Genomic DNA, 14,228 nt, shown 5'->3' on the forward strand with positions numbered 1-14,228 from the left:
GGAGATAAACGTATCAATTAATCATCACACAAATCTAACGAGGTACACAAAATAAATTTGTTGCAGTCGATAAGCACATATAAGTGTGAATCTGAATCTTCCTAATGATCTCTTGAACTCTCGGTTTTTCATCCTGGAACAGCACCCTATTGCGCAGGTTTCATACTGTTATGTTATTCTTGAATATACTTGAAATAGACATATCTAATTTCTTTTATATTTATAATTTAGTTATTAATTAAAAAAATTATATCATCTCTTCGATTTTGGAGTAAAAATGTACTCAATTAGCAAAAACTGATAATCCATATTTAAAATATTTTATTTTAATAAAAAAATCATCTTTATTAATTAAATTGTAGCCCTGGTTATTCAACGCCTACTTTTGAGGATGTAGTTGAAGACACCTTTGTCATACTTTAAATCCTAACTCTCTCCATCTCCTTTCTCTTCGGTTACTTCGATTTGCTCTTTGTCAAGTGTGAGCCAACACTAACAATGTAATTGTGCAGTTGCCTTTATCTTTGAATTCGTTTATTCAGTTTTATTTCATCCTCTCATTTATTTAAGCGTCGGAAAAAATATAAATAACAACATCATCTTAGATTTTTCGTAGTTATATATCAGTCTCTTTGATGTAACACAAATGTTCTATTTCTTCACCTCTACCTCAATATTTTGGTACAATAAAAACTGACATGAAAATATTTCGAAAGGTGGAAGAAATTTTCTAATTTTTGTTTGTTTAAACATGTTTTTTTACGAATAACTATGTACATCTTCAATAAGATGTCGAATCTGGTTAACCAACCCTACAACAATTTTGAGTAAGTTGGGTTGAAATATTCCCAACTCATTTAAAGATGGCCTCCACGGCCAGCTCGCCAAGTACTCTGCCTAGACGGGTTTTGGTGGGGCCAACCCGACCCGATATAGGTTGGTCCGTGTTAAACAACCATAGATCTACGATTACTCAGTCTTTTCTCCTTTATTCTTGTATGATTAATATCTGGATTGCTAGTGGGTGTTTGAGGTTCTTTTAGTCGTTAATGTATCTTGCACAATATTAAGCCAACGGATCTAATTTTAATGGCATATTCTTCTTGCTAAAGCCGAATATATAAACTTTTAACTATAATTTGCATTATTGAGTAATACTGTCAAAGAAAATCTGATTCTTTGCCACTAATATAGTTTGAACCTTCAAAGTAAAGCATCTAATTCTTGAATCGATTTTGATATTTGGGAACAAATCAGACCAGAAACATAGAGTTTGAATCCTCCAATAAGGTGATTCCAAGTTTATTCTTTTTACATGCAATTCGATTCTTTTCTTCTCCTCGTTTTTATGAAAAAGCAATGAACAAAGAGGTCGGTGCATGGTCTAAATGTTTTTTTATTTTTTTATTTTTGGAGCATGGTTATTGTGAGATTATCTCGTAGATTTATATTCGTAAGATCGGTCGATCCGGTCCATATCTACAGCGAAAATTAATATTTTTGATGGATCGAGTTGGATGTATGTCTCACAAAATTAATCCGTGAGACAGTCTCATAGGAGTTCTGTGATATTTTATTATTTGGAAAGTAAATCTTTGCTCTACTTAATATGAGCGCAGAATCAATAACTTCGATGCGAATATTCGTCCTATTACATTCCGATTCAGAACTCGACTTCTGAATATGATTTGTAGGATTGTAGTATTTTGAATCGCATGTTTAACCGTTTTGACAGCTGGTCATGTGAATCACTGATATGAAATGTCATCGAAATACTTCAACTCGCCGGAAACTAAGATAACTATAATTTTTTTTCAACAACCTCTCACTTCCAAATCACCACACATTTGAGTAAATATGTTATAAACATAATATCAAATTTTATTATCATCAAAACCAAAATCGTTAGCATTTCAAAACCAAAAAAAAAACCATGTCTCTTCTCATTCATGAATCACCATGTTTCCTCGACAGGTTATGATTAAAAAAAAAAAACACAGGTTCAGAATAAAATATATAACAGTATGGATTCATGATAAGATACTTGCCTTTTCTTTTTTCCACATTTATCCATCCCTATTATAAATTTATCTTACATATATACTCGGAATTAACGTCTAATAACTGTATGTAAATAAAATAAACTCTCATGTGTCATTCATAAAGAAATCATTTTTATTTATTTTATTTTTTTTTATCGATGTTATATTGAATTAAATTAAGATAGTGTTGGCAACCTCGAACACGATAGTTGTCTCTGGCCAACATATTAAGAGCCGAAAGCTAATAATTCTTTATGTTTCTAGCTTTGATTATGTAATAACATAATATTGAATATTAATGTTTTTGTTGGTTGGCTTTCGTTTGTTAAGTTTCAGTCTTTTTTTCACCGAAGTGCTTATACAATACCAAACAACTTTAGCAATTTTCTGTCATACACCATCATTCCGATGAAAACAACTGCTCCTATTACAACAAATAATTAGCCCGTGATTTTTTAAATAAAATATATTAATTTGATCATGTTGTCGTATCTTAAATTTTTTTTAATATATTTTTTTATAAGTGACTTAGATATCTAGTAGGTGCAGGCTAAACAATATTCTTTCAATTATTTCCCAATTAAAACCCTCCAAGGAAAAGGGTTTATAGAGAAATATTCAAACATGTCGATGGAAAAAACAAAGTTTTTTTTTTTTTTGGCAACTGTAAATGTTGTTGAGGACTATAAAATTTGTTTTTTTTTTACCACTTTATTTAGTCTGGCATTGTTAATGACTTAATTTGTTCATTCCTATCCGGCTAGGAATAATTAAAGTGATGCATTCGAATAGTTGACAAATTCATTCTTATATTTGAAGATTTCGTAGGATATATATACTTTTTTAAAAAGGCTTAATTTCTTGACAGATACCTGAAAATGAAACATTTCTAGTGTGCCATGTACGTGCTGCAATCTCGTACAATCGAGGAAAGAAACCAATAACAGGCAAAGATTTGAATATAGTTTCATTCTGCTATTGTTGGCCTTTGGAGTAAAGTTTTTGCTCAATTTTCAGCACATTTATCACTTGATAAATGAAGGGGATACATCAGTTTGATGGGTTTTCTAGTGGTTTTACAACGGAATTTCCAGATTATTTGCCTCAAATTTATGGAGCTCAGTACCAATCTGTGCCGACGGATCAACTTCAAAATCAATGGACAGCAACAGAAAATGTCACTCAGCGGCTGATGGTTTGGCCTGATAATTCATCCAACACCAAGATCAGCAGGTTAGGATCGCAGGTCGTTCCTCCTTTTTATGCTACCGAAATTTACACGGGCTTATCAGAATTTGGTTCCCAAGAGAAGAACTCCACTTTTTGCTCCCAACAATTCAATAATTCTTACACGAAAATACCGGTATACCAAGAGTCTGTTGATGGCTTCATGGGGCATGCACCAGCAAGAAACGAACCCGATTTGCAACCTAGCAACAGCTTGTCGATAAGGCGCGAAGGTTTGTATAACGATCCATCTGGAAGCTTTTCTGTGGGTAAACAGCTACTACGTCTGAAAAACAAGCTACTGGGTGAACTTGATGGTACAGATAGGAGAAGCCCTTCTGTTCCATTCGATGCAAATCAAGATCTTGGAGTAAGTATTCCAGAATTCACTTGTTGTCTTCATTTGATGAAACGGCCCTTGGGTCATTTTTTATGACATCTTTCACAGGTGTCACAAAATATTTATTCATCTCATTCTGCACTTGTGAAGAATTTAAGATCGAATAATGGTAATTCTTTGTCACCCGGAGCTGTTTCAACAAGCAAGGCTCGAATCAGGTGGACTCAAGAACTTCACGATCGATTTGTTGAGTGTGTGAATCGACTTGGGGGTCATGGCAGTAAGTGATCCCTGAATTAGCCACCTAAATCGTTTTTGGTAAAAGCTCCTTTCCAAGTGATAAATTTGATGCTCTTTCTAACATAGAGGCGACACCAAAAGCAATACTGACGCTTATGGATACCGAAGGCCTTACCATATTTCATGTAAAAAGCCATCTACAGGTACAAATTAAATCAAGTCACTTCCTTGAGCTCTGATTGTTTTATACTTCGGTTTTCTGAACCAGATTTTCTGGTTTTGTTCTTCATTTTCGTTGTAGAAATATCGAAATGCAAAGTATGTACCAGAATCAGTGGAAGGTAAGTTATAATCTGCTTAATTACTGTTTGTAGGGAAAATAATATTACTCTTATGAAGGGCAACTATAGTTGATCTTCAGAAAAAAAACATGCAGTGCTTTTGTTTTATGTTGACTTTTATGCCTCGACGACCTCAAGAATTATCAGACTTAAGAATGTTTCTAACATCTGTAGCACTTCACTTAGCTATAACGATTAGAAATACCGATAAGAACATTTGTCTGATGGCAAAAAACAAAGAAAGGAGCCAAATTCTTGAAAGTCTCAGTAAACCTGAATGAAGAACAAACACCGAAGATTGTACATAAATATGATGAACTTCTTTTTCAGATCCTGCAGGAAAATCTGAGAAGAAGACTAGTACAAACAGTGCTTCACAGATCGACATCAAAGGGTAAGATTGTCATGCTGTGCAATATCAAATTTTGTCATCTCGAAACTTTCATTTCTTGAGGATTCTTCATGTCCATGTAATGGCACCTGAACAAGTAAACATTCTGTCCTGTTTTTGTATCTCAATATGTGTCCAATATTGTTTTGCAGAGGAGTGCAACTGAAGGAAGCATTGCAAATGCAATTAGATGTCCAAAAGCGTCTCCATGAGCAGCTAGAGGTAGCTCCAAGTACTCATACATTCAAATGAGAACTTTGGTTTCATTATTGGACAAAAATTGAAATTGCAATTTTTTTCTCCCTTTCTCTGGAATAGTCTCAACGAGTCTTACAGATGAGGATTGAAGAGCAAGCCAAACAGTTGAAAATGATGCTTGATCGGCAACAAAAAACTACACCAACTCTGATGGAGCCGAGAGATCAGAACCACAAATGTCCTAGTTTTAACATTTCAACTACCATGCTTGACGATACAGAAATTGTGAATTTAGAAAGTTGTGGCGATGATACGATTTTCCCATCCGAGATAAGCTAGATACAACCCAAAAAAAACAAATTATAAAACATAAGCTTCTATTTTTAAAAATAAGCAAATGTATATAGTACAGTCCAAAATCTGTGTCATACAACAAAAAACCACAAAATTCTAGAGTTAGTATCATGATGTATACTTGTATTGCTATTTTCTTCTAGTATGTATGCATCCTATAGAACACACACGCACATTTAACTTGGCAATTCTTAGAGAATAACTATTTTTTTGGCGTTTTTCGCAATACCGTCCAATTTCCAGTTATGACATTCATATGTTGTTTACGGATGTTGAATTTGTCCTTCGAATTGGAGATCACATATGGCTACCTAGGCTTCAAAAAGTGTAATTGGTTGACTTCATTTCGAATAGCCAACTCGACCAACTTTATTAAGCAACCGAATATGTTTAAAAAAACATAATCTCAATTATTAGAAAACAATTATATTTGTACTTTACACTCGAATCAAGATTTTAAATCTATCCGAGTCAAGCTCCTTCTGATTTTGAAATTAAGTCATCAGACTATTGATAAATTAGATTAAAATCCAAATAAACTAACATGCGACTCCACGCTCACAAATATTCATCTCAAAACATACTTAAATTAATGTTTCATTGATAAATATCATGGAGCATAGATGGCTATAAAGGCTAAACCACATCCTGTATAACTACCAAAGTTCGAGTGGCATATGAGTGTAATATGGCTATTGGCTATCGTTCTTCTTGTTCTTGTTTTTTTTCTTTTTTATTTAACTCCTGGGACGGGCTATGATCGCAGCCCAAACACTTGGCTTTATCCGGGCTCCGGGCCACTCGACGTAATAACTAGCGTTTTCCAAACATAGTCAAGCGATTTATTCTTTCTTTTTCTTTGCCAATTTTGGAAATGCGATTTTATCTACCGAAGATGTGAATATTGAGATACCCACATTTGATCCCGGCCGGAAAGGTTGTTCAGTTTCAGACTTACCACGAGCTCGAAGCTACCCGCTGGCGCTTACACGCACAGAGATTCATATGCTCGCTGCAGCACTCTTTCCCTGCGGATGAACTGAGGCGCGTGAACTGGAGAAGCAGAAAGATTGTGTAGAAAAAGATAGGGGTAGGCTCAAAAAATGGAAGAGATGAAGAAGAGGAAGTTCGAGGAAATCGGAAACGGGCAGATGTTGCCAAATTTAAATGAAACCGCTACCTTTTCAACCGTTGAAGAATTGCGTGCGCTCCTCGACCCGCTCGCTAAGCCGCAGCTTGTCGATCTCCTCTCTAAAGCGTAATGACCGCCGTAACTCTGTTTCAGTGCCTTTATGGTTTTACGTATTACTCTATCTCCGCTTTCAATATGTTGTATTTATGATCTAAAATATGGGTTAGTTGGAACCGTTGTCGTTCCTTCCAGGCGTTTGATTTGATGTAGTTGTGTTTTAGTTAGGAATTTTCTCGACCAATTTCATGTTCCTCGTGACGTGCTGTGTGGATTGACGTTGTGTGTGGGTGCTTGTTTGCATGTTTTGGCGTGAAGAGGGTCACAATATCCTTCTATTGCTGAAGAAATTAGAAGTGTTGCAAGTGCTGATCCTGCCCTCAGAAAGCTATTTGTTCGTGGTTTAGCATGGAATACTTCTTCAGAAACTTTGTGTGTTGTGAGTGATTTGGTGTCTGTGTACTGTATTTAGTGTTTTCTTGTTAACTGCATTCTTAGATATGACTTCTTGGTCGCTGAAGGAACTTACCATTCATGATGTTATGTTTAGTATAAGAGTAACCTAAACCATACAACTTATCTGCTTGGATGATTTGTCCAGGCATTTCAAGAACACGGTGAGATTGAAGAGGGTGCTGTAATCCATGACAAAGCAACTGGAAAGTCTCGTGGTTATGGTTTCATCACCTTTAAAGATATGGAATCAGCTCAGAGAGCACTTAGAGCACCTGGCAAGATGATTGACGTGAGCATAATGATTCTTTTTGACACAAATGAAAAAACATACATCGTGCTGAATGTGTGTTTAAAATATTCAAAGCTGTATACCTTAGGGTCGTATGGCTGCTTGTAACCTTGCAAGTGAGGGAATGAACAGCAGCAGTTCTACTCTTGATCAAGCCCAAAGGAAGCTTTATGTTGGAGGTTTGTCACCTGAAACATCCAGTGAAATGTTGCTTTCCTATTTCGGAAGACACGGTGAGATAGAGGAGGGTTCTGTTGCATATGATAAGGACTGGAGCAAATCACGGTAAAGAGGCATTTACTATTTTTTTCCTTGTACATAGTTTTTGTGCTGGTAGATCTCATCAATTTATTTGTTTTACACTTTTACATGAAGTGGCTTTGGCTTTGTTACTTACAAGACTGTGGAGGCGGCGAAGAAAGCTTTAGATGACCCCCAAAAGATACTTGGAGTGAGTAAACCTTTTAGAAATATGGAAGTTGATGAGCTTAACTTGCATCACGGACTTCATGAGTTTTTGAATAAAACTTTAATGAAAGTTGAACTTTTAAAATTCGAAAAATGAAATCTGATGTTGTGGTTAGATGGAAAGACTAAGTTTTATGTCCTTGTTGCAGGGAAGAAATATCACGGTGAAGCTTGCTGATAATTACAAAGGCAAAGTAACTCCAGCTGGTGTGGTTCCGGCTCCAGCACATATTATTGCTAGCTATCAACAGAAAGCATATTCTGAGACTGGAGCCCTTATTGGTTATTCTTATCCCCAACCTATGCCGTCGTTTGTTTCCTACACAAATCCCTCAGCAGCTGCGCCGTACTCAGCTCAGCCACAGTATTCTTATCCCCAATTTGCTGTTAGGAAAGATACCTCACCATCGCCTACAGCATATGGGGGTTACCCTTACTACATGCCAAAGCAATAGCTACTCGATTTCCATGAAAGCACGACACTTAATGACATTTCATATTATTAGCTTGAATGCATTTACCTTCTTCTAATATTTCATTCACCCTTCCTTAAAACTTTTGGATTTTCCCCATTAGATCTGCATGTTCATGCCGCTATTACGATGACGCAGGAAGTGATTGTGAGCGTTTAACTTTCATGGTTTTCCAATTCAAGAACTCAGAAACATAAGCTCCCAGTAGGAAAACAATGGTTTTCCAATTCAAGAAATCAAAATGCATTTTTGTTGATGTGAAGCAAGAATAGCGGTTGACAATGGACGACTGGGCGTTTGTTCGAGAATTTTTTTGGTCAATTTATTTTCCAAGTTCAGTAATTGTATCTAGGCAAGTTAAATTTTGGAATGCTTTACCATCGTTATTCGTTAATGGTGGTGGCTTACTGGGATATGTTTATAAGAATCTTTTGCCCAAAAATAAGTTGGAAGAAGCTATGTGAAGAGATAGGAACGATGTCAGTAGCTTTGGTGAGGGAGAGACCAGAAGAAAATATGAAAATAATGATAATCTTGAAAAACTAAAAATAATGAATGGAAAGTAGGATATATTTTTTGCAGAAGAAAGAAGAGAAAATAGGATTTTACAGAATGGTAGCAGATATATTTGGTTTTGGAAAGTAAAAAATATTTGGGGAAATGCATCTCGAATTGTGAAGGTAATTAATTTATAATCTAAAATCCTAATTTTTTTTTTAAAGAAATAGGAAAAAAATGGAGGTAGGTATTTTGGTCTTTATAAAATAAACAAAATTAATCAATCAATTTAAAATTACAACAAACACCATTTAATTTATCAAAGAATATTATTTATACTCGCCTATTATTTTCTTATCACTCAGATTAATACCTAAAAATTTAGAAAGATAATATTAACATATCCTCTGTCATAAATAATTAGATGTAATAATAAACCGTTATATTTTTAAAAATATGTTTTTTAATTACAAAATGAATTCATAATAAGTAAATACAAAAGTTGTGAATTATTCCATAGATAAATGATTTATGAATATTATATAGAATACAGCTAAATATATGAGCTAAATGAAATAAATTAACATTTATATGTACCATAAAAAAGAATATGAAAATATAACGGAAGATGTTCCATAAAGTCAGTATTGCCCCCGGGGTTCCTCTTCAATATTCAGCAGCGAGGGAAAAGAAGCAAACCCTCGCCCACGAATCAGTTGCTCTGCTACACCATGATTCATGAATGGGTCTCACTGCATTTGCACTCCCTTTTCCCGGAAACTTCACACGAAGACCTCTAAACCGAAAAAACTATATCGAACACCTTTAAAGGTAAGAATATCAGTTTTCAAGACCCAAGTGTTACTGCGAATATTTTTTCGCTTTTACTCATTGTCTATCTGATATATCTAATAAATAGCCATGAATAGTCTGCAAAAAACTAGAATACGAGATGTCTTGAAATGGGTTGCTTTGTGTTGGACCCAAAACAACTCTAGACCATCAAAATCTAATCTTTCTTCCAGTGGGTCGTATTACGTTTTACGACACCTTAGGCTTTGTAGTACGGAGAGGGATTTTAGTTTGAAAAATGGTGGAAACCTTGGTTTCCTAGCGAGAAAATCTCGTGCAGTTAGGAGAGAAGCACAAGCTGCTTTGTTGGAATACTTGCATTCCACCAGGGGTTTGCAGTTTATGGATGCTGAGAACATGAGTAAAAATTCTCCGGAGTTTTTTGATGGGTTGTTGAGGAGGATAGATATTGACAATGCTGATGTGAGCCGGTCATTGACACGGTTCTTGAGGTACCATCCCATTAATGAGTTTGAGCCATTCTTTGAGAGTATAGGTTTGAAGTCTTCAGAGTACTCTCAGCTTCTTCCTCGGAATTTAATGTTTCTGAATGATGATCTATTGTTGTTGGAGAACTATTATGTCTTGTGTAATTATGGCATTGCTCGGAACAAGATAGGAAAGATTTATAAAGAAGCAACAGAAATTTTTGGGTATGATTATGGGGTTTTGCAATCAAAGCTTCAATCTTTTCAGGGTTTGGGGTTAAAACAGTCTCTTGTGGTTAAGATTATTGCTTCAAGCCCTTATCTTTTGAGGGGAAATATGAATGAGAAAATCGTCAAGATTCTGCATAAGTTAAAGAATGCAGGAATTCGTATTGACTGGCTTGAAGAGCATATCTCCGAAGAGAATTCCTACAACTGGAAATGTATGCTTGAGCTTGTGTGCTTACTAAGTGAGTTGGGCTTGAGTGAGGATGAATTAGGTAAACTGATTGTTCAGCATCCCGACCTTTTACTTGAGTGCTCTGGACTTGTTACCTTTCGCCTATTTGGGTTCCTGTTGAAATTTGGATCCATGAAGACTGAAGTACAAAATGTCTTTCTTCAGTTTCCTCAGATACCAATTGTAAAGTTTATAAATAATTTATATCAGTGCCATGAATTTCTGATTGAAATTGGTATGCCTGTTCAAGATATTTGTATGATAATTCGTTCATACTCGCTCGTGCTTGGCTCCTGTGAACTCAAAAAAGTTAGAAGCGTAATGGGTGCCTTGAACTGCGGGAAGAGCAGGCTCGGTCAAATGATCAAGGAAGATCCTAATGTGTTGAAGAAATGGATCCTTGGAAGGAGAGTTGATCGGCTACCAGATCCAAGCAGGGTTCTAAAAGTGAGGGAAATCAAAACTGATTTTTTGTCAAGTCTAGGATTTATTGAGAAGTCCAAGGAAATGGAAAGAGCTATTAAAGGGTTTCGAGGCAAAGGAGTGGAACTTCAAGAGAGATTTGATTGTTTAGTGAACAATGGTTTGAGTCGTGAGGAAGTCATATCGATGCTCAAAATATCTCCTCAAATTCTCAACCAGACCAAAGATATCATTGAAACAAAGTTAAATCATTTTGTAAAGGAATTGGGCTACCCAGTGACTGATTTGCTCACTCATCCTCCCCTTGTGTCTTATACAATTGAGAGGGTGAAGCTTAGACTTTTGACTTATAAATGGCTCAAAGATGAAAAAGCAGTGCGTCCAAAGTTGTCCTTGAGCACACTCATGTCATGTTCAGAGAAAATATTCGTAAGGCTTTATGTAAATTCTCATCCCAGAGGGTTGGAATTTTGGGAGAGACTGAAGGCAAAAATATATTCCAAATGAAAAAATGTCCTCCCTTTTTTACTGGGTCTGAGATGCTTATCAGATGAGCTGCCATACACTTGACATGGAAGAGCTCATTTTCCTTTTTAAGCCAATGTAGGACCAGGTAAATATCTATGGCCAACTTTTAATTCTTTCTATTACATTGGGGGGATGGGTTTTTTGTTTTTACTTTTTATGTTATCTGAACCCACGGGTCTTTTCTATTGGGAGATGTATATGCCGCTACAGCACTAGGGATGGAGGCAACAACTTTTAATTTTGCGCTAGTCAAATATTGTCATGGTTAAAAATTGCAAGGAAGCTGATTGTGTCACAAGTGAATAGTTAAATATGTATCTCTGTTGCATTTATTTGGATAATTGTTGATTTTTTATGCTCCATCCTAGTTTCCCCTTGTTGATGTGACCAAATTAATCTGTATTGACCACTTAACCAAGTGATTGGGCTAGGTAGAGTTGCAAATTTGAATTGTTGGTATAAGACTCTGGACACTGAAGATTATCTCTTTTCTGGCATGGAGGGGTTGGAGCAATCCAGACTGCTCACTGCTTTTTCACTTGAGCACGCTGAAGCAAAAAATGTAGTCTCTTGTGAAGGGAAAACCCAGCAGTAAAGATGATTTTGTTCCTTAATGATCTTCGTTTCAAAGTACAATTAACAGGTTGCATCGATGCCTCATTATCATAAAAAAAGTTAGTAATACAGTCCTCGCCGTTACTACTACTGTCATGGCCTTTAATGTATAATTTTATGGTGATGTCTGTTCTCTTCCTATGTGAATGTATTCATAGCGTAGTACCCCCACAAAAACATTTTATCTTCGGGACAGTAAATGAATTTCCCTAGAACATTAAATTCGATAAAGAAAATTATATTTTTAATGGTATTTCATGTCTGACGATGACATTTTCTTTCCTGAATATCCTGCCAGATAGACCAAGGCTGATGCTTAATTCTCAGAAAAAAAAAACAGCGGTAAAGCTGCTAAGAAGATGTCCCTGTGTTCCATAGAGGAAGGGAGCTTTCCTTGCTTAATGAGATCGGGAAATATGCAACATGACGTTTGCCCTTGTTCATTACTCGATAACTCATGTTTTAGTTGCAGACATTGCTATCCCTACATTCTCGGCTATTTGTGCTAATCATATAGGAAGCTATACTCCGGAACGAAGATAGAAAGACAATGTGTAGAACTCACTCCGAGAAAGTACAATTACCATATTTTTCCTTTTCCTTTTACTTCTTGATGCAATATATTCATCTGAACCAGAATAAAGTCTCTCTGTTCTTTGAGACCAACTCCATATTTTTCCTACGGGTCAAGTTCCATGTTAGAAGTTCACATTTTTCATTGAGGTACTTGAATCCTAACGCGTGTTGCGAAAGCCGACTGCCCCATCGATTCATCAGCACTTCACACTGCTGCTGAACGGGTGGTCCCCATGCCAAAAGGACATAAGCTGACACCCCAACAATACAAGGGGTCATTGGCTCACCGGAACATGACATAATTAATTTTGCGATCAGTTGATGTCATCTATCTATATCCCAAAATTCACCGGTCCATTAGCTTAGTTTTTTCCAAGCTTCAAAATTTCCCGAGCTAGTTTCTTCATTTTTAAGTCACCTGCTACATGTGTTGCAAACATGATATATATTCCTCTTTTACCTTTATTTTACTCGTTTTATCCTCAATTCCTTCACATTATTACCGCTACATGCAATTGTATTACACTGAAACAGAAGTGGACGAGAGTTGAGGAAGCTATCTTATGTCTGAGATGCAAGGAGGACTTCTTCTCCAGAGCGGTTTATTATTCATTCGAACTCAGAAACAACCTTTGAGTTTGTTCTGTCTTTGTTTTTGATCGCGTTCTACGTTACATACAGAAGCTTTTCACTTTGGTTCCATGTGCAAAAGTTTTTTTCTAATTAGAATTCGTTCCTTATATGACTGTAAATCTTCAGAAACTTAGATAATATTGAATCATATCTTGGTGATATTCATTCCTTACATAGGAGAATTTTGTATCTGAATGTGGGCCTATCTGATACCCGAACCCTTCTAACGCGTAACGGGCCACCAACCAAGGATTTCTCGAGAGCTCAACTCAGGAGCTCCGAATATGGAATTTCCACTTGGTTAAATAAGAATACCTAGTTAGGTCGGCCAGTGGGTCGACAAAATACTCATAATTGTTATCATAATGGATATTGGGTAGGTCGACCTCTCGGGCTAGGACGAACTTCTGGATGATCTTCGGGTGTAAGTTGGTCATTGGGCTAGTTATCGGACCTTCAACAATTTGAGCAGTCGAGAGTGGGTTGAACTCATTTTATGAGTATCAAATTATATATAAATATTCATCAGATTTTGATGGACACGTAATGGAGAACTTGTGGTCAACATAACCCGATGTAATCGGAAGATTTCACAAAGATTTTGATGGAAGCTTAACGGAGAACTTTCACAAAATGTATCGAAAATGCCAAAGAGTTTGGGGGAGAGGGGACCCTTTCTTTCTCACACTGTGGTTCTTGTTTTTGGCAATTTAATGGCCTGACCTGACTTGTCACCATGCTAATCAAAACATCATTGCACGTACCACCTAATATATCATACATTTATTTATTTTTTTCAAATCAAAACGACACATTACATACAACAGAGTCCAAATTCTTTATGATGACATTTAATCTTTGCCATGCATGGGACAAAATATCGCTGTAAATTATGTAATATAACGAGTAAAACATTAAAAGTTACTTGCATATTGATTCTAAGGTTTTGCTTAGTTTGAATAATATAGCAAAGGGATTGTATATATAACACTACAAGAAATTTCCTAATCAACAACACATATATGACAATGATTTTAGTGAAAACCATTGTTGTAGAGCGTTTTTTTTTTTTAACAAAAGACAACGTTTTTATAACCGTTGTCTTTTGGGGGTCAAAGACAACGGTTGTCTTTTGGGGGATAAAGATAACGGTTTTTAGAGTCAATGACAACGGTTGTCTATTAGCGTGTTTTTTTGGACAATGGAC

At 36.0% G+C, this 14,228-nt stretch overlaps 3 protein-coding genes and 1 long non-coding RNA gene across 4 annotated transcripts; all 4 read left to right on the forward strand.

The window, feature by feature from the left end:
* The first annotated feature begins 2,861 nt into the window (after positions 1-2,861).
* On the forward strand, positions 2,862-5,344 carry LOC140803607 (protein PHR1-LIKE 1-like). Its single transcript, XM_073159510.1, has 7 exons — positions 2,862-3,639; positions 3,718-3,889; positions 3,976-4,052; positions 4,151-4,190; positions 4,521-4,584; positions 4,734-4,803; positions 4,900-5,344. The coding sequence occupies exons 1-7, from the start codon at positions 3,079-3,081 to the stop codon at positions 5,116-5,118; spliced, it is 1,203 nt and encodes a 400-aa protein (XP_073015611.1). The 5' UTR covers positions 2,862-3,078; the 3' UTR covers positions 5,119-5,344.
* A 631-nt stretch (positions 5,345-5,975) lies between these two features.
* On the forward strand, positions 5,976-8,409 carry LOC140842805 (UBP1-associated protein 2C-like). Its single transcript, XM_073210969.1, has 6 exons — positions 5,976-6,391; positions 6,641-6,761; positions 6,924-7,067; positions 7,156-7,352; positions 7,443-7,518; positions 7,685-8,409. The coding sequence occupies exons 1-6, from the start codon at positions 6,237-6,239 to the stop codon at positions 7,988-7,990; spliced, it is 999 nt and encodes a 332-aa protein (XP_073067070.1). The 5' UTR covers positions 5,976-6,236; the 3' UTR covers positions 7,991-8,409.
* Positions 8,410-9,123: 714 nt separating this feature from the next.
* On the forward strand, positions 9,124-12,731 carry LOC140842807 (uncharacterized). Its single transcript, XR_012120492.1, has 3 exons — positions 9,124-9,337; positions 11,629-11,840; positions 12,111-12,731. It is a non-coding gene; the product is annotated as an uncharacterized lncRNA (long non-coding RNA).
* On the forward strand, positions 9,335-11,271 carry LOC140842806 (transcription termination factor MTEF18, mitochondrial-like). Its single transcript, XM_073210970.1, has one exon. It carries the CDS (start codon positions 9,428-9,430, stop codon positions 11,174-11,176), a length of 1,749 nt encoding a protein of 582 aa, XP_073067071.1. The 5' UTR covers positions 9,335-9,427; the 3' UTR covers positions 11,177-11,271.
* Positions 12,732-14,228: the final 1,497 nt, after the last annotated feature.

This window comes from Primulina eburnea, chromosome 10 (genome assembly GCF_022965805.1).
Source record: "Primulina eburnea isolate SZY01 chromosome 10, ASM2296580v1, whole genome shotgun sequence".
Classification (NCBI taxonomy): domain Eukaryota; kingdom Viridiplantae; phylum Streptophyta; class Magnoliopsida; order Lamiales; family Gesneriaceae; genus Primulina; species Primulina eburnea.